This window comes from Hypomesus nipponensis, chromosome 22 (genome assembly GCF_054491055.1).
Source record: "Hypomesus nipponensis isolate SF chromosome 22, ASM5449105v1, whole genome shotgun sequence".
In the NCBI taxonomy this organism is placed as follows: domain Eukaryota; kingdom Metazoa; phylum Chordata; class Actinopteri; order Osmeriformes; family Osmeridae; genus Hypomesus; species Hypomesus nipponensis.
This window is the reverse complement of record NC_140382.1, coordinates 10,194,078-10,219,057: the sequence shown is the minus strand read 5'-3', so window position 1 is coordinate 10,219,057 and position 24,980 is coordinate 10,194,078. Positions and strand designations below refer to the sequence as shown.

Here is a 24,980-nt window from a genome sequence, read left to right as displayed (position 1 = left end):
TCTCCGTGAGAGTCTCATCGGCCGGTTAGCTCAGTTGGTTAGAGCGTGGTGCTAATAACGCCAAGGTCGCGGGTTCGATACCCGTACTGGCCATAATATTTTAACAAGAGGACATTTTTGGAGAGTTTCGTTTTAGAAATGTTTATTTTTTATTTTGTTTTATGTTAAATGTGTTAGTTGATGGAGAGCGGTATTTAAAGAGGGGTTGGCGTTCAAACGCGTTCTTCTAATTTTTACAACTTGCATCACATTTCACATTTCACAACTTCCGTTGATATTTTAGTTGAAGCCTGGGTCAAATATTCTGATGCAATTTCATTGCATGGTATGTGAATTTAAGCACGTTACGCAGCTTGACTAACATCAGAGAATGTTTAATAGGTAGACGGGCTCTGCTAACAAGGATCAGAGTCCGGAAGCCCAGGCTTGAATACGCATGTGCACAAACTATGGACAGGCGCTTCGGCTACCCAATCTAAATAATGTGTACATTTTCATAAACGACAATCATAATACAAGTGTTTTAGAAATTAAATGTATACGCTAAACAAAGGAGTGGTTCATTTACCCGACCTAGTAGGCATAGCTACCAGCAAAGTAAAGTACAAGAAAAGTCCGCCTATTGAAATAGGGAACTCCCCACAAGGAAATCCCCTGCAGTCGGAATATTACCATTTCGAAATTGAGATGCGCCACATCTTTTAGCTTGTTGACCTCCTTGTTTAATTTGAAAGTATTTGGCTTTATTAGCGAAGAACTCTCGAAGCACAACAATTGGACATCAAATAATGGAATATTGAAAACATTCGCTACCTACTGTCCTTTTATCTCCCTCAAAAAGAGTCAACTTCGGAAATACTCGCTTGCTATGGATAGTGTAAATGTTGACAATGATTCGTTGAAAGCAAAAATCCGGAGTTGTAATACTTTGAATACATTTTATCACGAAACGCAACAACAGATGGATACTTTGAATAAGCAGATTATCAAAAGGGACTATTTAATTTCTGATCTTAAAGCAAGATTGGGTAAATATGAGAGAATCGATATTAATGTCGAGGGACAAGAGTCAGTTGTGATTGGACCATCCACGTGCTTAATTGAAAGTTTATGTAAAGAAATCTGCAAAATAAAGCAACAATTTTACGAGACACAGGTGAACACGTCCCATCAAGCAGAGTTGAGTCAACAAGTAAGTAACCTATTTATTGGCAATCTGAATTATGGCATGCATGGAAAATAAATCATGCAGATAAAGTAACGTGTAACTCAATATTATTATAATATATACTACAGTTAGTCTATTGTTTTTTGATTGACTATATTTTCATGTTTGTATAGCTAAAAAAGGTTAGATTACAATAATTAATGACTTGACATCACTCCCTATACAACATCTATCTGTTCTATAGCCACGAAATTTACATAACGTGTCTTGCTAAAATTAGCAGAACAAAGTAGATCGGAAGAGTATAGTAAGACCTTTCCCTGGGGAATTTGACGTGTTTGTCAGGTAAATTTGACAAACTCCTTATCATGTTTCATAATAATTGACAAATACTCTGTTTAGATGTGCTCACGCTCTTTGATAAGGAAACTATATATTATAAATATAATATATATGTAATATATTACAGAGCTATATATTAAAAGCATATAATGATTGATCTAAAGTAATATCTTTTACATATATGCCCAGTTTATTTTTAGTGAAACTGACAAAACTTGATACAAATCTTAATTCTTCAGACCCACCATACAAGCACAGTGGGTGTTGCTGTAGCATCAACCATACTTTTCCATCTCACAGCGTCTGTGTGGGTGCAGGTGCAACTGTTGTTTTACGGGTTGTCAGGACAGTTGAGCAACAATTCTTCTACCAACAATTCTTCTACCAAGAACAACACACAGAATTCATGTTCAAACCCTCAGTGTGTTCCCATAAAAGGGAAACTATAAACTGTATACTTGAGTATGATTGATCACTCTCCTCTCTCTTCCTCCATTACTCTCTCTCCATATACCTTCCTCTCTCTGTCTCTCCCCATTTCACGTTCTCCGTCTCTCTCTCTCTCTCTCTCTCTCTCTCTCTCTCTCTCTCTCTCCCTACCCTCTGTCCCCACAGGAGATCCAAAGGTTGAAGCAGCAACTGAGAGAGAAGGAGAGGGAGCTGGAGACCGTCACCCTCCAACCAGAGCATGAGAAGGACGAGGAGATCCAGAGGCTGCGGGGAGCGCTGGAGGAGAAGGATCGAGCCCAGGCCACCAGAGCTGTGCTGTGCAACTCCCTGGTGGAGGAAGCAGACCAGCTGCGAGCCCAGTTGGCAGCGACAGTCCGGGTATGCCAGGAGCTGCTGGGCAGACTGGAGAAAGAGAAGAAGGGAGGGGTGACGGAGGAGGAACAGACCCAACAGAGGGGAAAGCAGGTGTGTAATATTGTAGTTGTAGCAGACCCAGTCAGAATAGACTTTTAACTGTAACTTGTAACAACGTTTCCAACAACCTTTGCTATTTTGTGCCCCCTGATCTGTTGAATTTGTGACTGAAAAAGAGAATAATTGCTCAGCAACACAATTAGTGAATTTCCTATTCATGATCTCTCACATTTGCCATAAGTATTGATTTTCCCATGAGGAGTCAAACCCACAGTGCATTTTATTAGTAACCCCATTTATTGTAAAGGTTGTTGAGTTTTTGATGCCGCATTTATTCATTTAGAAACTGAAATTGTCAGTCATCTAGTCTACTAAAATGTCCCATTATTTTCCTCTACACGTCTGGCAATAATGTAAATGACTGACATTGATTGTTTCTGGAATTCCCTGAAAGACTGTTTCATTTTGAGCTTTGATTTCTGTTTGTTCATGAAGATGACAGACGGGTCTCAGGAAGCACTGGTGAAAAAACTGCAGGAGCAGAACCGACAGCTGAAACACAGCGTGGCTCATGTAAGAACAGGTCTTACCCCAAAAAATGAACCAACCATTGCATGCAAAAAAAAGACCAGAAAAGCCTGAAATGTTACGGGGGAATAACTATCCTTTTCTTCTTCCCAGGTTGAAACTCTGAATGCTAAATGGCAGAAGTATGATGCGAGCAGGGAAGAGTACGTCAGAGGACTGTGCCGGCGACTGGAGGAGTTCAGTGTCCAGGCTACCCCCAGCACTAGCCCAGTAGAAGGGCCTGGGCCTAGGCCTAGGCCCGGGTCTGGATCAGGCTTGGTGCCTGGCTTGGCCTCACCCAGTAGCGGGTTGCTCCAGAAGGAGATAGCCAGGCTTAATGGCTTACTGGAAGAGAAGATGAGAGACTGTGGGAGACTTGGAAGAGACTTGGAGGGCATGAGGAGGAAAAACCAGGAATGTATTCAAACGCTAGAGCAACAGGTCAGTGTCATATATGGAAATATTCCGCTCTCTTATTCTTATAATGCAACATATTCCGGTGTTTTTGGATCATGAAACCCGAGTTGTGTCCTTCCTCATTATGAAATGATAACAGATCCACACCTGGGTAGGACTTCACCTGACCTCATCCCTCCCTCTCTTCATCTCCCACAGGTTCTTATCTATACAGAGGACTTCAAGTCAGAGCGGGCGGACAGAGAGAGAGCACAGGGCACAATCCAGGATCTGAAGGAGGAGGTTTCTCGTCTACAGCAGCAGCTCCACGCACAGGTGAGGCCTTAGTGTAGCACAAGCTACCAGGTCTCACACAGCATGGATAGGACTGGACATAGACTTTTTCTATGATATAGCTGTCTAATTGCTGGTCAATAACGTAGCTTGCAAACACACAAGGGGACCTTAGTCAGGCTGGAACACATCCTCAAAATGTCATGCACCAAATGTCACTCGGAAAAAAAAAGAATAAAAAGCATTAAGGACAAGCAGTTGTGGTCAGTCTAAATGTGGTTCTGTATCTTTGACAGAGTCGTGGTAAGGACGCAAAGGCCACATGCAGAGTTCATACTGGAGTCCGAGTCTCACCTCACCGTCGTATGGACACGACCCAATCGTTGTTAAGGACTAGCGCGGACCTGCCGGTTGCCAAGCACCAGACCAGCCAATCAGCAGCAGCACAGACAGAGCTGCTTGTCCCAGCCTGGATGGAGAGCCGGGGACTGTCAGAACTACAGTGCCCACGATGCTTCACAACATTTGATGAAAACCAAGCCACAGAGTATCTGAACCACTGTGAGGAGTGCGCCAGGCTGTGAAAGGTACAGCATGAATGAGACTAGACTATTATCTCTTCCTGACCTGTTATTCTATTCCGGACCTGACGAAAGCTGAGCACTGGAGAAAAACACTAAATGTGGCTGAACGTTTTGGACTTTTGAAATGTATTTTGAATAAGAACTGACTTTGAGTTCAGAGTCTAAACCTCTTAAATGTCATAAGTGTCAAATGTTTTATTTAGCAGTCCCACTATGTGTCACATAAGATTGACCCCCCAAAAATACAGGGTTTTTTTGTGGCAAGAACATAAAATGTCTGTTTGTATGGACAGTATGAATACTAGGTGATTGAATATCACTGCAATATAAAATATACCTCCATTAATATTCTCTGCATGAAATGATGACCGTGTTGCACCTCCTTCTTAACTTATGCCAAATTGGTTTCCTAAATGCACAGATTATTAAAGTTTAAATACATAAGCTTCCCTCTGGTTAAATATTTTGAGTTTATTCTTAATATGGTGCTATTAGCTGTACATGTTTTAATGATATATTTTGAGTCTGTAAATTATCTATTCAGTTTACCCAATAGATTTTTTTAACTTGCTACTGTACATGCCACAGACAGAGTTCAATCACAGTATTATATCTAATTTATTGAATCCATGTTGTTCTAGAACCTGGCCCAAAACAATTAATAATGTTTGCACCCAACACATGTTACATTCTTGCAATAAACCAATAATGCTCCGTTATGTCAACTGAAAATGCAAAAGAAAGTGCTTTTTCAGTTGAATCATGACTGACAATGTTTTAGCTCAGTTCTATGAAATATCACAATATCCCTTGCTGTTGGTCACAAATATTTATTTTTTTATAATAAAAGTTTAGTGTTTGCCTCGATCACATGGTGTCACATTATTCTGTGAAATCAGATCGTAGGGAGGCTGTGTGGGGGTTAGTCAGTAAGGTAACTACCAGTCATGTGCCAGTCATGTTCTGGGTCGGTGGGGAGGAAGAGAAAAAAGCAGCAGAATGATTGTGATGGTAATGATGTGGTTGTGTGCGTATGTATTTGTTTCTGACATCAGATATAAACACAAAAGCTGCTGAACTGTTTGTGCATGCCAGCGTGTCTCTTTGCTTGTGTAGAGTAGTGGTAGAGAGACCACGTGCCTCTGACCACAGCTGAAACATTGTGTGTGTGGATGTATATGTGGACAGGGTGGAAACCCCCTTCCCTGAGTAGTCTGAATGGGCATGCTGTACAGTGTGCTACATTCCCAGCTGTCCTATGGCTGAAGGGAACACTGCAAGAGGACAGACCGGACCAGTCAGACACTAGTTCTAGTTTCAACTGAATCAGGATCAGTTGTCTCATGTCAAGCCCTCAATTCAATCCTTGTGAGAGGAAAGAAACACCAAGTTTAGGACCTGTTAGTTGTGAGTGTAGTTTGTCTTGGTTAAAATTAAGTGGGCCTTTATTTTAAAAGTTGAAAGAGGGGGTGGACAAAGCACTACAGGTTTTTGTGTGTGTGTGTGTCAACCTTATGAGAGGAATGTGTGTACATCCGTGGCCAAGTATTGGGAGCAACGTACATTTTGTGTTTGCAAAGCTTGTTGGGCCTTGGCATAAAATGACTGCTAGCATCATTTCAGTAAGTCATATCATCAGCACAGGGGAAAGTGTGAACTAGTTCTAGCCAGGTGAAATCACTCTGATTGGATTTTAAGAACAGATTGACTGCTGTAAAAGATGGTAGTATTTGCATCGATTGAAGATTTTCGCCCCAAAAAAGCTTGAAAAAATATGAAATGTGCCTTATTGTGTTTCCAGTATTTTTAGAAACGTGAAAACATTTTCCTCAAATACTGAACCAGCAAACTTACCAGCAAAACACAACATTTGTCATTGCCAAAACTTATGGCCAAGACTGTTTACAGCCTGTAGACTTTGTGTATTTATGCGGTTGCAAAGAAGCAGCCATAGTAACAATAGGACTAGGATCTTTCTGGTTTTTAACTGACTACTTAAATGTCTTCTCGTCATTCCACTTACAGCCTCACACATTCCATAGAGATGCAATTTTTCTGTTTCATATCGTAAAGCGACCTACTGAATAGTACAGTAGGCAGCCCAACAGGTTCACCTGGCTATGGCACTAGATATCAAAACTCTGCCTTGGTTGAGTACCACTTGTGGGAAAGAAGCAAATTCTACAAGAGACACCGGGGTAAAACTATGTAAAACGCAACTAAAAGTTCAACGAGAGAAAACCCATCAGGTTTCGAAGACCTACGATCAGCCAAATCAGTTTTGGGATGACGTAGGGACTGTGTTTGGGGAAGATGTTTGATAACCGTCAACTAGTTCCCATGGCGTATAAACATTTACATAGAGGTTCTGTTTGCCCCCTGAGCTGTCATGTGATCAGGGAGTTCATGACGACTTGAGCGTTTCAGATTGGGACTTCAATGTAGGGCGATCAGAGGTTGACAGTCACATTAACCATGCACATGCTGCCTTGGGTAAAGTCATAGGTGGGCTCCCAGGGACTCCCCCTTGAACACTTATACACACACATATCTGTATTTGTGAACGCTATACAACACACAAACCGCCCACCTCATCATAGAGTGGAAACAATTAGGTCACACATCCCTCTTCTATTCTCAGAGACCTTTTCTCAGAAAGAACACAACTATGAATCTGCAGTCAAATGACAGAACATCCGTAGCTGGCACTAACAGCTTTTCATAATGTGGTGTTCCTCAGATCTGTCCCTATACCCCATCATAGATTGGGAAAACCTTTTTTCCTGTGTGCCTGACATCCAGACAAACACAGAATGGATATGGCCTTTAATCTCTTGTGTATCCGAAAACTAATGGGAATTTCCCACCATAGACATAGGGAATTCCCGAAAAGTAGACTCTCTAGTTCACTTGAAAGAGGAGCTATAGACTCTAGACTCGGAATTGTAGATCATTATGAGTTGAAATCGGGGTGGCTGGCGTCAATTGCTTTCGTCAAAGTCTTTATGCCAAGCGAGGGTCAACCCAGTACCTCTGAGTGCTTCTGTCAGGCAATTTCAATTGTGAATTTAAGTGAGCTGGGTGCTCCCTCTGTTCCATGGAAGTGTACACAACGTCTTCGACGCCCCAGGCTGTTTGCAATGAAAAGATCCCCCTCCACTGATTACAAGCTGCGGGTAGCCATGTGAGAGGCCTGATGGCTCCTAATGGAGCTATGCCCCCTGTCATTGAGACACCCCAACCTTGCGTAGCCAGCAAACACGGTGCTTTCCTGCATCTCTCTGGCTCAGGGAGCCTGGGCTCCAACATGGGGACCCAGGTCTGGAGTTAACTCAATGAACACAGATGAAGGGACCACATCTGATAAAAAATACACACACACATATATATATATATATATATATATATATATATATATATATATATATATATATATATATATATATATATATATATACAGTGCATAAATACATAAAGACAAAGCCATAACATTATAACCACTGACAGGTGAAGTGAATAACACTGTCGGTGGGTGGGATAGATAAGGCATGAAAGTGAAACATTTTGTCCTCAAAGTCGATGCGTTGAAGTGAAAAATGGGCAACATAAGGATTTGAGCAACGTCGACGAGGCTGTGTGGCCAAGGCTTACTGCCGCACATGGGGAGCGAAAGCGAGCCTGTGAGCATCAGAACTGGACCACAGAGCAATGGAAGAAGGCTGCCTGGTCTGATGAAGCCCATCATCTTTGACATCGCGTGGATGTGGACGTGTGCGTCGCTTACCTGGGGAACACCTGGCATCAGGATGCACTATGGGAAGAAGGCAAGCCAGCAGAGGCAGTGTAATGCTTTGGGTAATGTTCTGCTGGGAAACCTTGGGTCCAGTCATTCATGTGGATGTTATTTCGACATGTACCCCTTACCTAAGCATTGTTGTAGACCAAGTTTACATGTTACATACAGCACATACAACACATTTATAAATACCCTGCCCACAGATATCTAAATACTGGTTTGTCTAATTTGAAATGGGTTTTCCATGATCTCCCTGTGCCTGACAGGAACCCCTTGTCTGTGTGGTGTTTAGGTGGCCTTTTCTGAGCGCGGCTTCTCCTTCATGTCGCTCCCTTGGCCGAGCAGGGCACCTCCATTCTTACATCACCGCAGGATGACAGAGAACATGCTGCACAGCCAGACAGAAGGCCACTAACATGAACCCTGACGCATATCAAAATCATTTCACACTGTGACGTCTGTTTCTATGGCATCATCTTATGATGGGCTGTGAATTTCCCTGCTCTCCTTCCTTGACTAAATGTGTAAGAAAGGGGAATGTTGGCAGTGAAAGTCAAAAGCATAGTCCAGTATGAGGAAAATTACAATGATCATGTGTTTAGTCAGACTGACTCACTTCCTGTCTGTGCTATGTTTTAGTATTTAACCTAGCATCACCAAAGCATTATAAAAGAAATAGATAATTGAATGGCTCAATAAAAAAATAATCGATTCATGGATGGATAGATGCTAAACAAGGCATACAAGAAGTCCTCCCCGTATGAATAACGACATGAGTTCAGAGAATTGCGTCTAAAACAGTATAAAAAAATTAAATAAAAAACAGTTAGGGTGGAGCAAGTGCAACCTCATTTTCTGCCTGTGTGCGCAGAAAGGAGGTCTGGGGCCTGGTGAGATGCCAGTTGTAGGCATTTTTCTTTTTTTTCATGAAGTTTGAAAGCAGAAGGGACATTTCTTAAAACCTCTTCAACATTTTTATAAATCATCCAGTCGACGAATCCTCCCCCCCAGAGGGCTGCCTCTTGTTTTTTCACCTTCACCAGGGTGTCACATGACAGTGAGAGCGGTTACCAAAAGCGCAAAGGCCCTTTCTGACAGGATGTGAGGAAAAAAAGACAAAGGATGTTTAAAAAAAGATACTGTATAGCCCCCGCCTCAAAAAAGTTCCCTATGTGTAGGTGTCACACCTGACGAGTGGTGGGGGGATGGTCTCTGTGTGGTTTTAACTCTACGCATCTCTGAAACCCTCCATTTAAACTCAAATGGTAACATCAATTCTCCCGTATAATCACAGCATGCATTCACAAAGAGGTGGTTGACAAAAAAAGAATTGTTCTCATCCTCAACATGGCTCTGATCCACTTGTTTGGTACTCCCACATCAATGCACACGGCACCAGGTGAGCTAGGCTCTCCAGGGCCTTGGGCGCATACACATAGCTCTTACACAAAGATCACCACGACACCCTGATCAGTTCCCCAGGGGGGCGGTCTAGTCAAATCAAACAGCTGACACCTCCCCCCCACCCTGGTAAATCCAGTCAACTTGACTCACCTGGGACCAGTTGGTCACATGCACGTCACATGCCATGTAATACTACTCTTCCTACGCATGCAGACATCTATGGACAAAGCCATTGGACTGATATTTAAAGAGTAAACCAAGATAACATGATATATGATGACTATCTGCTGCACAAAGAGATATGAAGAAAGAAGGTTTGACACAACACACGCATCCTGCCACACTATTGTATTCCATCTTTCAAAAAAGAAAGACAAGATTTTAATATTACTTAACAATATGTTAAAAAGTAGCCAGTTTGGCTTCAGTGTTAATACAATATACACTCTATAACAGATTGATAGTGTGAGTATTGTTCTTTTTTTAAATTTCATTCTGAAAGTTCTGATACAAGCTGGCTACAAGTCAAAAAAAACAAAAAGAAACAAAAACAAAAAAAACACTTACTCAACGGTCTGTTAAATGGAACTGAATAAACCCCAACAGAACAGAACGTAGTCAAGTATCAAGCTTTTGTCTCAGTTGGGGTTGGGAAAAGGAGGGGAGGGGAGGGGGGGGGGGGAAGACACCAACCCCATTCCCTCGTCAAGTTATCTGAATGAGATTCCGTGCTAGGAAATTGAGGTAACGGGGGGGTAATAAGCCACAGTAACAGAATTAAAGGCTTTTAAATTCATCTCTTTTTTATCAGCACTGGGTTTTAGCAAACGCATGTCTTGTTTTTTTAAAGTTTTTTTCATCCAAGAATATTCAAGCATATTTTTGACTACTAAGCCAAACAAACAAAACATACGATTTTTAGAACATTGCTTGTCAAGTCAAGAGCAACTCCCCACTGATGGACTAAAAGCACACAAGCGCTCCCACAAGAAAAGAAAAAAGTAATCATTGATAGAAAGTAGCATTTTGTGATGTGTGTTTTATTCCTTTTTTATTGGTGGCGTCTTCACTTTTAGATTTTTTTTTTTCTCCTCAAGAGTCCCGCAAGAGGAGAACCGGTCCAGTAGGGTTCCTGGTGGAGCCACAGTGACGAGGACAGGGCAAGGCAGCGTGGGCGAGATTTGGGCACAGCGGGAGACGAGACAGGTAAACGAGTCTGGGAGCGGGGAGGGGGGTTGACAGTTGATAGCCTTAGAGTAGAGGAGGGTCAGGGAAGGGAGAGAAGGGGACTATGTGGGGATGATTGCGTCTTGCTTCAAGTTCCAGCCTGTTGGACCTCCGCAAGGCCCTGTCAGTGTGCGGCGAACGTGGCTTTCTTCAAGCTAAAATTGGACCAGTTGATAGAGAGTCTTTGTCGGGTCTGACGGGCAGAATCCAGACAGAACCTGGGGGAGGTCCAAACAAACACTTTTTAATCATTGGTCACACAGATGCTTTTTCCCCAGTTTTCCATTTTATTTTTGGGGGGTCAAATAAATGTAAAAGTTTATTTTTGTATTATTGGAACACCCACCTTTTGAAATACTCAACCTCCCTCTCAGTCTCATCAATGTCAGTGCTGTCCAGGTCGATGTCTTTGGGCAGAAACACATCATCTGAAAAGGTGCAAAAAAAAAAAAAAAAAGTAAAGGTCAAATCCAAAACACATTTTTTTTTTTTTTTACAGACCAGAATTTGGATTGGTTAACCTGTCTGCTGGGTGGACACTAACCTATGGAGCTGTTTGTTTTCTCCCCCTTCTTCTTCTTGTTCTTCTTGGCCTTGGCCCTGGTGGGCTGGGGGGACTCTGCCTTGGCCTGGTGGCTGGTCCTGGGCTGGGGGGACTCTGCCCTGGGGAACTTCCCATTCTGCTGGGGCAGCTCTGTGTGGAGAGCCATGGGCGCAACCGGGACCAGGACTGGGGGTGGGGAGGGGTTGGAGACAGGCGGCCTTCTCTCCTCCTTGGCCTGATGGGTTAGCAGCTGCTGCTGTGGCTTCCTTCCGGGGGTGCCGTTGCTCCTCTCCTCCCTCCTGTGCTCGGGGGACTGGACCGGGCCTGGATCTTCAACAGGCCGGGGCTGATCTGCTTTGGTGTCTGTTGCAGCGGAGCTGATCGTAGTGCTGTTGGTGGTGGTGCTGCTGCTGTTGCTTGCCATCTTTGTTGCCAGGTCTGAGCCCTTGGGCGTGCCCTCGTGGGGTTTCCTGGCCCCGGTAGTGCTGGCAGGCGGTCTGCCAGGCTGCTGCTGTTTAGGCTTGGCTCTGCCGTTGATGTCTGGTTGGAGTGCAGCCGTGCCGTTCTGCAGCGGGGGGATGCTGAGGGTGTCCGTGCCAGAGGCCTTCTCCCTGGTGCTCTTTGGGCTGTGCTGTGGGAAGGGGGCCGGAGGCTGGGCAGGGTGCCCGTTGACGGCGATGTGGGCCGCGGAAGAGTCCAGCCGTGGCTCTTTGTGCCCAGGGAGGCGCATCAAGCTGTGGAGGAACTGGGACTTTCCGTTCTGCAGGTTCTCCAGAACGTTCTGGGCCGTCTGTTTGAGGGGCTGGGGGTTGTTGGGCGGCGCCGGGTCCTTGGGGCGCTCCTTCCTCTTCTTCTTGGCGGCGCGGAGGTGCTGCAGCTCCTGGAGCCGGAGGAGGTCCCGCTGCAGCTGCGCCTCCTCCTCCTCCTCCCGCTGCAGCCGCTGCTGCTCCTCCAGGAAGTGCTGCTCCTCTCGCTCCCGGGCCTCTGCCTCCACACGCGCCTTCTCCTCCATCTAACACACACGCACACACACACACACACACACGCACACACACGGCTTAGCTCTACTCTTAGCTCTGCTACCTCAAGTCAGAGGGGACCCCCGACCTCTGAGGCAACGCCACGATACGGCAGAGGAGTCGGAGCTAGGACGGAGAGGGAGGGGGGTCAGAGGTCACCGTCTCACCTTCTTCTGTTTGTGTCGGGCCCTCTTGGCGGCCTTGGAACTGGAGGCGGGCTTATTGTCGGCGCTGTTGATGAACTGGAGCAGGTCCTCCACCCTGCGGTGGTCCTCCACGCCCATGTCCCGCTCCGCCACCGGGGGGGGCTCCTCCCGCTTGGGCTGCTCCTCCTTCCTCCGGGTCAGGCGCAGTCGCAGCTTCTCACGCATCTCCGCGTAGTTACGGCTAGTGGGGGCGGCCGGGGGCTGGAGATGGTGAATGAAGGGGGGGCGGGGGGGTGGGGGAGAGACCAGCACAGGTTATAATGCTTATCATGTTATTCACACAATTACACAGTCTTATACAGCCAGTTAAGACGGCGTGTGAATAAATATCAAAAGGTTGTGTGTGTTCACATACATGTAACGCGGGCAAAGGTGTATGCCTTTGTTCAGTGCGTGTGTGTGTGTGTTTATGTACAGTGTGCTTATGTCTCTCTCTCTCTCACCCCGCCGTGCCCAAAGAACTCGCAGTAGCAGCAGTCACAGTACTTCCCCTCCTTCTGGTTGGTGGAGGTGGATGTGGAGGAGCTGTGCTCTGAACAGCTGTCCTCGTCCTGGCTCTCCTCGCCGTCGTACGCCTGGTGCTCATACGCCCCGCTGCCTTCACAGCGGTGGCCCTCACACTCCGGGTCACTGGGGTGGCAGGGTCAAGTGGCAACAGCGGGGGAGTTTAACGTTTCGGGTTCGGATTATAACCGTGTTTAGTACCGTACATTTAAAGGTGTTGTGTTTTGGGATTCACCGCTTTGAGATCTGGACGTGAACTGACCTGCAGATGCTGGGAGGGGCGCTGAGGGGACCCTCAGCCAGGGGGGCCAGGGGCTCAGCTGGGGAGAGGCACATGCCCTGGTGGGCCTCCATGAAGCTTGGTACTGGGGCAGCCATCTGTGGGAAGGGCTGCGAGGCCATGCTGGGGAGGGGCGTGGAGGGGGCGAGGGGCAGGGCTTGGTCGGAGAGCGGGGGGAGTGAGGCCAGGCCGGTCGGGCTGTTCCTAGGGGCACCTGGGGGCATCAGCCTGTGGTCCTCTTTGCCTACACTGTGAAAGACGTCACCTGAGGAGGGAGGACACAGGAACACGGGTGAAAAACCTGGAGGAGGTAGCGGGTGGGAGGTACGGATACTGACATTACAATAGGTGACGCAGGTATTACAATGGCAGGATTAGCTAAGCTAACACCCTTTTCAAACCCATACAACAGCCCAACCATCTAGCCTCTACCACCCCGCCTCGCCTAGCTGCTAGCCTCTACCACACCGCCTAGCTTAGCTGCTAGCCTCTCCCACCCCGCTTGGCCTATCTGCTAGCCTCTACCACCCGCCTAGCCTAGCTGCTAGCCTCGACCACCCCGCCTAGCCTAGCTGCTAGCCTCTACCTTCCGCATGGCCTAGCTGCTAGCCTCTACCACCCGCCTAGCCCAGTTGCTAGCCCCTACCTCCAGTTTTACCTAAGGAGTTGGGTCTTTTAGATGCTAGGTGGATGGGTGGGTTATTACTTGACTGGACAGTGGTGGCGGTGCAGGAGACGGAGGCTGTGGAGGCTGAAGTGGCCATCACTACCCGGTTGGCCTCCAGGAAGGCATCCTGGAAATTATAAAGACACTTCTTCTTGGCGCCACTCTTCTTCTGCTCCCTGTGCTCTGACGAGGAGTAGGACGATGAGGAGGAGGAGGAGGAGGAAGGCGGAGGGAGGAGGAGGGGAGACTCCCCTGATATGGGGTGGTCCCCGTGGTGGGAGGAGGAGGGGGGAGGCAGGGGCACGTCGGGGAGGGGTGGTCCTAGGATGTCTCCTGTGGGGGGAAAATGAGGACCCACGGGTTACACCAGATCAAACCAGTCCAAACCAGTCCGTCTGTTCAGTGGATACGTTCACTCTCTTACTATTCCATCGACAGACAACTCACAAAAGGATTGATTGGCAAAATGAATCACATATATATTGATTAAGGACTGATGTCAGAATATCTCCAGCTTGATGACCCCCATCACGCCCAATCTGAACCCCAGACCCCTCAGAGGGAACATGAACGGGTCAGTATGCTGGGTCCTGCTGAGCTTCCAGCCCCACCTGGGAGAGGGTCCTGCAGCAGCATGGAGGGGTTCCAGTTCTTCATCATGGCAGCATCACACAGGTTCTCAAACTTGAGCGACAGGCACTGCAGCGAGCTGTTCCAGTCCCCCGCCCCGCCCCCACCGTTACCGAAGCAGCTCTGATAGACGTGGTCTGGCAGCGAGGGGCTGAACGCCGGCTGTTTGGCCGCTGAGTGGTTTGACGTTGGGGCGGGAGGGAGAGGCTGAGGGAAGGAGGAAGGGAGAGAAGAAGACAAGAGGGATGGATGATGTTAATATTGATCTGGAAGCGGGAAGGTGAAAATATTTACATATATTATATATATATATACACATTTTATTATGTCATATTATTTTTATTTATTATGTCTTATTCTAATTACTAGTTATTGAATGGTAAATACATATACAACTAATACAAATATTGAAGTATTTAAATATTTAATATTAAAATATATATATATGGATCTAATCTAGTTTTGATACTGTGATTTCAATCTTTGCCTCTAATTAAAAACTCTGATAATGCAGTGAGACCTCTTGTGGGGAAACTCTGCCATTGCAGCAACACAGCAACAATACAGAGGTGAATCACACTTCCTCTGTGTAAATCCCCACTTAGGAGGAAATGCAATGAAAGTTCCCTAGTTAAAACCACCAAAAACACCAGTAAGGGACAATACATTAAGTGTCACATCCTTACAAAAAAAAGCCATGAACTGTATCTGCGCCTGTCAAAACATCTCTGTGTCATGTGGTGTTTGCCATAGCCACAGCCCCCACAGCACCCACCCCCCTGATGGGGAAATATGAGCTCAGATTTGGGGGGGTTGTTGCGGTCATGTGCAATATGATGCAACCCACTCACCTTATTGTGAGAAAGCGGGGCGCTAGGAGGGTAGAGCGTCGGGTGCAGCAGAGGGCGGGGCAGGTGGGACAGGGTGTGGAGGGGCAGGTGAGACAGGGTGTGGAGGGGCAGGTGGCCGTGGATGTGGGGGTAGAGCTGGAGCGCCGGGTGAGACGGAGGGGCCTTGGCGTCCGAGGTGAAGAAGTGGGGGGCGGGGGCGCCATGGAGACGACTCGGGGGGAGGGGCGCCCCGGGATGGCCCAGGGCGGAGGAGGAGCTGTCCTGGTAGCAGACGTGGCACTCGCAAGCGTGCTGGATCTGTTCCATCTGTGAGGACAAAGACACAAGATGGCCGCCAGGCATGTCTTCATTCATGTTCGTGTGGGACCTAACAGTCTTGGACAGCAGTCAACCCACCTTCAATACACTCCCCTCCCATTTCAAGAATGCTCACACAGATGTGACAGACTGGCTGCGTGTGTTACCTGGTGGTGGTGGTAAGATGGGGGAGGGCTGTTGCTCTTCCCAGGGGAGTGCTCCCTCTTGTGTCCCGGAGGCTCGCCGCCACTCTCCACGTCGGCCTCCTCCTCGTCGCCTTCAGACGAGCTGCTGCTGCTGCTGCTGCCTTGAGGAGACTGGGGGGGAGAGGGGGGGGAGGAGGACAGAGAGAGGGGGGGGTCCACAGGTTGATGAGAGTTTGGAGAGAGAGTTGAGAGTGGTGGGGCAGGGAGGGAGGGTATGGGGGAAGACGTGGGAGAGAAAAGGGAGGAAAGACTGGAGACGTGCGTGAACACCCAATTAGCACACACCTCTTTGTTCTCTCCTCCTCCATTGAGCTGGCTGTGCAGGCCGTTCATGGCGGGCAAGACCCCCGGGTCCTCGTAGCCACTCATGGGGTAGATGTCCCCGAACTTGGCTGACAGTGGAGGCACTTCGTCATCATCACTGACGCTGTGACAGGAGAGGGGAAGGGAGAAGGACGAGGAAATGACACAGAGCGAAAGAGAAAGTCAACAGGAGAGATGAATGTCTTTATCAGAGTTCTGTGAAACAAGTGACCATCAGACTTCCTTAGAAATGTACTGAAAAGCCCAGCCGCGACATACTTGTGGTCTAAACCGGTGTGGACCGGTTGGCTATCAGACACCTGTCACGGCTACAAAATCAGTCCATGGATCATGAGCTTTTCCAAGGACAGTTTCCTCATTGCTCTGTACCTGCTGACCCCGCTCGTCTCCATGCCAACTGTACTCACAAGGTGTTGCCGCCCCCCTGGGGCAGGATGAGGCGCGGGTGCTGCTGGATGGTGATGGGGGAGCTGGAGGCCGAGCCGGAGGCCGAGCTGGCCCCCGAGGAGAGGCTGGGAGGGTGCAGCACCAGGTAGTCCCGGTGGGGGTGGTGGTGGGAGGGGTGGGGGTGGTGCGGCGGGAGCGGGGGCGCCTCGGCCTGCAGGGGCAGCTTGATGTGGAGGTCCTCTGCGATGGAGGAGTCCAGGATGCCACACGTGAGGATATGGCTGAGGCTGCAGTCGTCACAGGTGCACCTGGGGGGAGAGACGGAGGAGGTGCCAGGACTGAGAAGCTGTAGGGGGGTTTTGGGACTGTCAGCTCCAGGTACTGCGTCTTATCTCACGAGAAAGAAGTAGCACTGCTAGATGACGTGGGCAGAGGGCAGGGCTCCTGGGGGGGACTGACCTTCTTCTGTAGTTGCAGTTGGGACAGTCAGGAATGCTGAGTCGGGACGACAGCATCCTCATGGTGTCTGTGAAGTTACTGTCTCCAGCAAGGGACTTCTTACTATTGGTCAACTGCCAAGAAGAAATGAAGAGACCGTTTGTATGTAACTCTACCAAAGAAAAGAAAAATAAATAAAGTGTTTATGTAGTTATACTTTATTTACCTGTTCCTCTATGAACCTTGTCTGCTTGAAGAATTCCCAGTCCTCCTTTAGCATTCTTTGTTTTGTTTTCAAAGTCTGGAACAGACAAGAAACAGGACATGGGCAGGAATATGAGATTTGAAATGCACTACACCTGACAGAAAACTGTGTCGTCATTTAAAATGCCCTGAAAGTTTGTTTCCATTTTAAACAGCTTACATTTTTATTAACTAAAGACTTGTGTTGCTCTGGCCGTCGGTGAGCTAGACTCTGTCCATCCCCCTTGAAAAGCAGCTGCCAGACAAAGCACAGAAGAAATGAGTGAATATTTAACTTCACAAACTTCCCTGTGCTGAAAGGAAATTGTGTGTACCAAAAGCCAGGGAATGTACACAGCATTGTGTGTGGGTGAATGTGTGTGTCTGAGTGTGTCCACCTGTTCGTCGACATAGTCGTCTATCCTCTTCTCACAGTCCTGCCACTCGGTGGCCACAGCGGCCATCTCCTGCTCCAGCCGCTTGTGGCCCTCCAGCAGGGTCCTGAACATGTCCTCGCTGTACGAGTCAGGAGAGGCTGTGCCGTGCCTGAATACAAACAAATCATAGAAATAACTTCTTGGTTGGAACTTTTTGCCTTGGAAAACGACATTTATTTTACCCGCTTCCTGAAAGAAACCCATAAATACATTATGCAAAACCACACAAGATACACCTTAGAAATCAAAAAGTTAAACAAAAGCTACACTTTAGTGTAAAGAAAAATGCTTAAGCCTGCACAGTGTTTTACCTCAGCTGTGCTACCAGTGCAGGTAAACTGCTGTGCAAGATGGGTTCAGAGAACACCAGGTTCTCAAAAAGGTGCTTGTTGTGCAGCTCCCACGTCACCTGAAACTTCTGGAGGTGCTCGTTCTCCTGAGGAACCCATAGAAACACTCAGTGGCCTGGTCTATAGGATGGTCATTTCACCCAGCAATAAAAGCTCATTACATCCATAACTACAAAGCAAAAGGTTCCTTAATAACATAACAGTATTGCTGGGGGCCATGCTGGTCAAATTACTCAAAAAACATGAACAGGGTTCCGAGTTGATGTACCAAGTTGGTGTGAATGCAAACACACACACACACACACATATATAATACACACACAGGGCTGTCAAACATATGACCTAAGCGATGGGCCTGCAGCTAACCACTGACCAGGGTGAGCAGGAAGCTGCTGATGGTCCGTGCTGCCTGACAGAGGGCGCTGTACTCCTCCAGCAGCAGGGAGATGAACTGATGAGCCTGGGGGGGGCCCTGGGGGGGGCCCTGGGGGGCACCAACAGCCCCTGCCGAGCCCGCCCGGGCCGGACCTGCCGCTGTGGTGGGGGGGGACTTGGAGCCTGACGACAGGTGCTTGAGGAGCCGCACCTTCATCTCCAGGACGTACTCCCTGGCCTGCTGCTCCAGGCGCTGGTACAGCTGGTAGGGGTCCTTCTCACACAGCCTGCGTGGTGGAGGGGCAGGGGGAAGGCACAGTTAGATCCAGCCCCACTCTGAGGGAGATGCCAGATGAAAGTAGAGCTGTGTGGAGCTTAAGTGCACCTTTACCGCTGGAGGAAAATGATGGAATGAAGTGGATAGGGAACATGTGAAGGAGGAAGACGTCAGAGGAGAGAGAGGTGGTGGGGGGAGAGAGGACAAAGAGAGAGACACAGAGAGGGAGAGTGTGTGCGTGCGAGAGAAAACAAAAGAGAGAGAGAAAGGCAGAATGACCTGTCCACCAGCTCCTTCATTCCCTCCTTGTCGCAAGGCGTGCTTGTCTGCCGGTAGATGCCACGCACTAGGTAGCGCACCTCTGACCAATGGTTCTGTAGCTGCTGCGACTCGCGCTCCGACTCCGCAGAGATCTCCCTATGAGGGGGTGGGGGGCAACATCCTGCATCAGACCTGGGCCCTTGATGCTGTGCAAATACCTTCAGCAAGCTCAAAAGATTGTTCTCTCTCATACAGTATATATATTGTTATTTCTTTTCTCACCCTTAAGGATCCCTCAATATTTGTACTACATAGACAACATCGGTGTCAAAAGGTTTGTCTTGTTAGCGATTGCGTTGCTTGAACTAAGGGGAACTCAGTCCTAGCCTAACGTCACCATGTCAGCACACGTTAGCAACGACGCATAGATACGTTCCCCTTCGTTCTTTTGGTGAGCAGTGAAGGGCTCGTGAGAGGTAGCAGTCTCATGAGCCCTACTTACCCAGCGTCACGGAGCCTACCAGCCAAACTGTTATTTAGCACTAGCATTGCTACTGTATCCCTGCCTGTGTTTACGCTGTTGCTCAGCAATTTAAGACTTGAATTTACATTTAGTCATTTAGCAGATGCTCTTATCCAGAGCGACTTACAGTAAGTACAGGCACATTCTCCCCAAGGCATGTATGGTGAAGTGCCTTGCCCAAGGACTCAACATCGTTTTGCACGGCGAAGAATCAAACCGGCAACCTTCTGATTAATAGCCTGACTCCCTAACCGCTCAGCCATGTGACCCCGACTTAATGTACAGTACGTAATGTCACATTAAATTATGTATTTGAACTCTTGTGTGATGTGTCGCTGTATTGTTGCACGGTTTAGGATTATATTACAGTAAGTCAAACGGTCTGGTTCAGTACATAAGTGAAGTGAACACCATTTACGTGTATATACCTAGCTATAGCTGACAGCTGTGCTTCGTTTTGCTCCTAGATTCAGCCCGACACAAGCACACCCCCCAATTTCCCCAGAAATTGTACCCTCTCTAGTTTAGTCTGCTATGAGTGTTGGTTAGGCAGGCTCTTTTCCAGTATATGGAAAATAGCCCATTGGTTCCTTTGTGTTAGACAAGAGCAATCAAGAGACGATATGTAATTGGATATCCACAAGATCACCAAGGTCAACGATAGGTCACGGCAGGGGTGACTGTTTTATGAACATTGTATGGGCAGACAATTAGACACAACGTATCATCATTCTTCATTCTTATTCATTATGGCTCGTTGTGTCCCTAGAGGAGGATGCACATTTGCTAATTTATCCATTAGCAGATGCTTTATCCAAAGCGATATAATAAAATACAAATAATGCACAAAGGATCGACAGCATGTATTCAAGGCCCAGAAGCACAGTTCTTAACGTATTTCAGTGGTTAGTGACAAAGAATGGTCTGCAAATGTCAACACACAGTTCAACAAGAACATCTAAACTCCAATATAACATATGCCTGATTCTGGGACGGTACGATAACACCATCATGTCTTCCGCTCAGAATCGACAACACAGCTACTGACCGTCTCTCATTGCAGGCCTCGCATCTGCACGCAGTATCAGCCGTCAGCGAGGCGGTGAGGTCTGGGGCAGGAAGCATGGGTAATGTAGGCGCAGTGCTGGTCAGGCGACCCCCGGAAACCGGCTCCTGGACCACGCCTCCGTTACCCAGAGGCATGTGCAACAGGAAGTCCTGGTTCTGGAGGAAGGGAGAATGTCAGGGAAAGGGTCTGATGTGAAATCAATGCCTTCTTGAAGGATCTTTGAGCTAGTTAAGAATACTGGAGGAGTGCCGACATAAACAATAACACCCATGAGATGCCATAAAGCACAACATACAATACATGACTAAGTGTGGAGATGAACCACTTTAACACACAATAGGAATGACGTTTTCCATTAGACACCAAAACGTAATTGTGTGTTGGTCTATGCCAGGGGTGGCCAATCCTGGTCCTCGAGGGCCGCTGTCCTGCATGTTTTAGATGTTTCCCTGCTCCAGCACACCTCATTCAAATGAATGGTCATTACCCGGCTTCCACAGAGATTGATAACGACCCATTTATTTGAATCAGGTGTGCTGGAGCAGGGAAACATCTCAAACATGCAGGACAGCGGCTCTCGAGGACCAGGATTGGCCACCCCTGGCATAGACCAACACATAATTAAGTTTTGGTGTCTAATGGAAAACGTCATTCCTATTGTGTGTTAAAGTGGTTCATCAGGTTTCTAATGTGGCTGCCACACAGGGTTCTCTCCTCCTGATGGGCAGGGTAGAGCCAAGCCTCCAAAACATCGAGTGAGCCATCAAAAACAGCAGTGGACTGTCATCCACTTCATATATGACTACTGTAACGCTCCCAGGGGGGGGGGATCTCCCCCGTCCTCACCCCCAGTGAGTCCTCCAGAACGGCGTGATGGTCCTCCTTCTCCACCGTGTGCCTGCAGTCGGGGCACACCCACAGGGGCAGCTGCAGGGCACTGGGGGGCTTGGCGGATGCCGCGGTGCCATTCTGCCCCGGTAAGCCCACCTCCTGCTGGAGGCCGTTGTCCTTGCGTTCACTCCTACAGAGAAGGCAGCGGTCACCGGTGGTGTAGGGCGCTCGCTGGTTGAGCCCAAAGGTGAATGGAGTCTGGAATGAAAACGGGAAGAAAAGGCTAGCATTTAAGAATAAGAATGACTTTAATTGATATAGCGCCTTTTAAGACCCCAAGGTGCTTTACATATAGTAAGGCATAATGCTGAACAGAAAATATTAGAAGCAATGATTGGGATGCAACAGGGATGACTGAACAGACTAGAGCCCTTGGCCTTGGTGAACCAGTGAAGTATTCTTCTCACTCAACCTCCTGGTAGCACAACTACTAGCAGCTCTGGAGAGTTCCAGTAGCCCAACATTTGAGTTGACACAATGCTGGCAGACAACACAGTAACACTGATGCTATTCACCGGCATCAGACTGGAGATGTCTTACATAGCTACAGCAGGGCTTTACCTGCAGGACTCCGGAGAAGTCGGAATTCACAGGGCCCTCCGTAAACTGTGTAACATTTCCGTTCATTGGGACCTGGGAGAAATAAACAAACAGTCAAACAATAATAAATCGAATGCTAACCCACCAAACTGCAAACACATTGTCAACGTTTGTCTGAGAAACATTCGCTACATTATGCTGCATTTGACCTCTGTATCGTTTAATTCCATCATGTGATTTGGACAAAGATTAGCTAGTGAGGTAGACAGGATCATGTATAGATATATAGCATTTTGTGTTAATGCTTTGGCTAGCAGTATATTCAGGCAGTCAAGCAGTGAGTTCTCAGTCACTGACTGAGTCTCACTCACTGAGTCAGTCAGTCAGTGAGTTCACGTGTGTGTGTGTGTGTGTGTGTGTGTGTGTGTGTGTGTACTGAGAACCTAATCGTAACAATCATAGTGGAGCCTGGATTAGGAGTTGCTAGATTCAATTTGAAGAATGTTGACCTATACATCTCAACAAAAATACATCAAAACAGGGTATTTAACTAGTCTATATTCAATATTTTGGGAGACACAAAGACATTTGATTCATTTTGAGATTTCTTGAAGAACATGTCACCACTGGAGGTACACAGGGATACAAGTGCGCATGACTTGCAGGAAGAGCAGCTGTGGACACCAATTTCAACTAAGATTTAAAATCAAGTGTCTAGAATGGTTCTAAATGGTGCATTTCACGTTTTGTCTTGCTACAGAATAAGCTCTGTTCTGGAAACAGTCGAATTGAGCAAGTCAGACTGTTGTCTTTGCAATGTCTGTTTCAGACTAGCCCCTCAAGACTGGCATCAGATTCCAACAAGAAACATATTGGCAGAAAGTGCATATTACGTCAAACCACCACTTTAAGTTATGTAGAAACATCTAAATTTGTGTGAGTCCGAACAGACATCTACAGATTACATTTTGGATAATTTACTGATGTACAGCAGTAAATCTACTAAACCCAATTTACATTAAATTGGGCTTAGTATGTTTTGTAGTGGCTTAGTTGCCACTACAAAGCATACTATGACCCATACATTTACACTGAATTGGAAACTGAACCAGGTTGTCAACATCTAGCACGACTTAACTCGTATGAAAACACCCTTATTATGTTTTAGTCTAGTTTAGGGACAAAACAGTGAGATATTTCGCTGACTTTGCATACATTTTTATTCATTGGCTGTGTGACAAGGTGTGTTGGTTGTTTGGGGTTTATTTTCCATTAAACATCAACGCCAGGCTTGAGTGGTAACCTTGCTAGCTAGTTCCCTATTAAATTATCCGTTTGAGTAAACATACACTAAACTAATCCTAATCCGATGACAGTTGACTCTTGACAGAGACTTTCTGATTACAACTAGCCTAGCTCTAGCACTGCCCTTTAAGATGCTATACGACAAGGAACTATCTGTTGGAAACTACTAACTAGTAGCTACTGTGATAGGCTAACTTTAGATTAAAGTACAAACTCTTACAAACTCTCTTATTATTCTAGCTCGGAGTTATATCGAGAAGTCTTATATCGAGAAGGCGAACCGGCATCTAGCAAGCCATCTACTAGTCTAGACAAGCTAGCTATATGTTAGCTCTAGCTACTAATGGTTAACATGAAAGAAAAGACTGCGCCAGTGTGGCTGTGCACAAGTCTATGCTAGTTTATTTTAGACAGTTAGCTAGCTACTACTGCAGTTAACCAGACTACTAGCTAGATAGCTAGATAGCTGAGATAGCCATTCGTGTACCTGTCAAATAACAGTAGTAAACATTGAGTGAGTCTACTGCACAAGCAACTGTCAACAATAATGTTACACGGCAGCGCATAGAAACCAATGAGGTGAACCAGAATTAGAAATATATATCACACAGATTGCTAGACAGGTATAGTCTAAAATACGTTGTCATATCAATATTTAACTAGCTAACCGTTTTTAGCTCGCGAGCTAGCTAGGTTGTCTGGTTTCAGAAATGTCAGGCCAAGATGTCTGTGTCGTTGATGTGAGAGCTATCAGCAAGCTAACTTGGCTACCTAGACAAGCTAGATAGCTACATTGGCTTCCTATCTAATAGCAATCTCGAGCGCTCCTTTAAAGCTTTCATGCACTTGCCGTCGACTGTAGCATTCTTACCTCTCCGTTCATGCCAGTGATGGAACCAATGTTCCCATTCCCAGTACTCCCCGATGTCAAAAAACCCAAGACAGAGGGTGTTGCCGTGGATTGAGGACTCAGGGCCGTGGCTGAAACCCCGGCCTTGCCACTGGTACTGCAGACAGTGCTGCAGCTACTGCCACCGCCCCGCTTGTTCTTCCTGCGTTTAGCTCCTCTTTTAGCATCAGTTGGACTCATTTTTCCACGAAAATCAGAGACAACTTGCCGTCCAGTAAAGGCAGGGTCTCAGGTGGAATGTCTGGCCCAAACCCCCTGATATAAATAAAGGATAGCAATATTTCAGAGTCTCCAAATGAGACAGCGACACTGAATTTTCAGACTACTGCTAGATTTGAGATTTCAATATGGCCACTGTAGCTACATACTCAGGCAAGAGCTTGCGTCGGGGGTTGCCAGGTACTATAATATCCCCCTATCAAGATGTCCTAAACTCCGTGCGAGGCCTTTTCCATTACTTCACCAATATCCTTTCATTTTAAGTTAAGACATGTCGTGATTGTGACATATATGATAGCAGAATAAATCTGAAAACCATCATGCTAGTTATGTTCAACAGAAACATGGTGTTCTTTTTGAGTTTATTGTCAGTTGCTTGTGTGATATTATTTAGTTTTCAGTCAGGCAGGGTATAGATAGTCAGGCAGGGGATATCTCTATCTGTCTGTCTTCCTGTCTATCTATCTGTCTATCTGTCTGTCTGTCTATATCTGTCTGTCTGTTTTTGGTGCCACAAATATGTATGTTATGGTATTGCATTCTCTGGTTAAAAGAGTAAATTTTGTGTGCAAAGTGGGACCCATT

The 24,980-nt window shown here is 46.9% G+C and overlaps 2 protein-coding genes and 1 non-coding gene across 4 annotated transcripts; 2 read left to right on the top strand and 1 right to left on the bottom strand.

Moving 5' to 3' along the window:
- Positions 1–19: 19 nt before the first annotated feature.
- trnai-aau (transfer RNA isoleucine (anticodon AAU)) lies at positions 20–93 on the top strand. The gene has a single exon. It is a non-coding gene; the product is annotated as a tRNA-Ile (tRNA).
- A 298-nt stretch (positions 94–391) lies between these two features.
- tnip2 (TNFAIP3 interacting protein 2) lies at positions 392–5,293 on the top strand. Its single transcript, XM_084686253.1, has 6 exons — positions 392–1,192; positions 2,126–2,425; positions 2,870–2,947; positions 3,056–3,382; positions 3,557–3,673; positions 3,928–5,293. Exons 1-6 carry the CDS (start codon positions 869–871, stop codon positions 4,213–4,215), a joined length of 1,434 nt encoding a protein of 477 aa, XP_084542379.1. The 5' UTR covers positions 392–868; the 3' UTR covers positions 4,216–5,293.
- Positions 5,294–9,748: 4,455 nt separating this feature from the next.
- On the bottom strand, positions 9,749–24,548 carry fam193a (family with sequence similarity 193 member A). Of its 2 annotated transcripts, none has more exons than XM_084687554.1 (23): positions 24,138–24,548; positions 21,983–22,054; positions 21,377–21,619; positions 20,510–20,685; positions 18,957–19,094; positions 18,399–18,687; positions 17,987–18,111; positions 17,637–17,784; positions 17,420–17,494; positions 17,222–17,296; positions 17,017–17,129; positions 16,578–16,865; positions 16,132–16,273; positions 15,808–15,957; positions 15,344–15,649; positions 14,474–14,699; positions 13,854–14,195; positions 13,178–13,460; positions 12,855–13,041; positions 12,373–12,612; positions 11,187–12,198; positions 10,989–11,070; positions 9,749–10,860 (listed from the first exon to the last, which is right to left on the bottom strand). In XM_084687554.1, exons 1-23 carry the CDS (start codon positions 24,354–24,356, stop codon positions 10,767–10,769), a joined length of 5,025 nt encoding a protein of 1,674 aa, XP_084543680.1. In that variant the 5' UTR covers positions 24,357–24,548; the 3' UTR covers positions 9,749–10,766. The 2 variants fall into 2 exon arrangements, with proteins under 2 accessions (XP_084543680.1, XP_084543681.1); XM_084687555.1 differs by having other exon boundaries at positions 13,902–14,195.
- Positions 24,549–24,980: the final 432 nt, after the last annotated feature.

Bases quoted from the DNA above. Each gene is read 5' to 3' on its own strand.
- tnip2 (XM_084686253.1), top strand. From the start codon at position 869: ATGGATAGTGTAAATGTTGACAATGATTCGTTGAAAGCAAAAATCCGG. The intron at 2,426-2,869 runs GTGTGTAATATT...TTGTTCATGAAG, and splicing joins CCCAACAGAGGGGAAAGCAG to ATGACAGACGGGTCTCAGGA. The intron at 3,383-3,556 runs GTCAGTGTCATA...CATCTCCCACAG, and splicing joins TTCAAACGCTAGAGCAACAG to GTTCTTATCTATACAGAGGA.
- fam193a (XM_084687554.1), bottom strand. From the start codon at position 24,356: ATGAGTCCAACTGATGCTAAAAGAGGAGCTAAACGCAGGAAGAACAAG. The intron at 17,785-17,986 runs GTAAAACACTGT...GTTTGTATTCAG, and splicing joins GCACTGGTAGCACAGCTGAG to GCACGGCACAGCCTCTCCTG. The intron at 13,461-13,853 runs GTAAAACTGGAG...CTCCCTCCTCAG, and splicing joins TAAAAGACCCAACTCCTTAG to GTGACGTCTTTCACAGTGTA.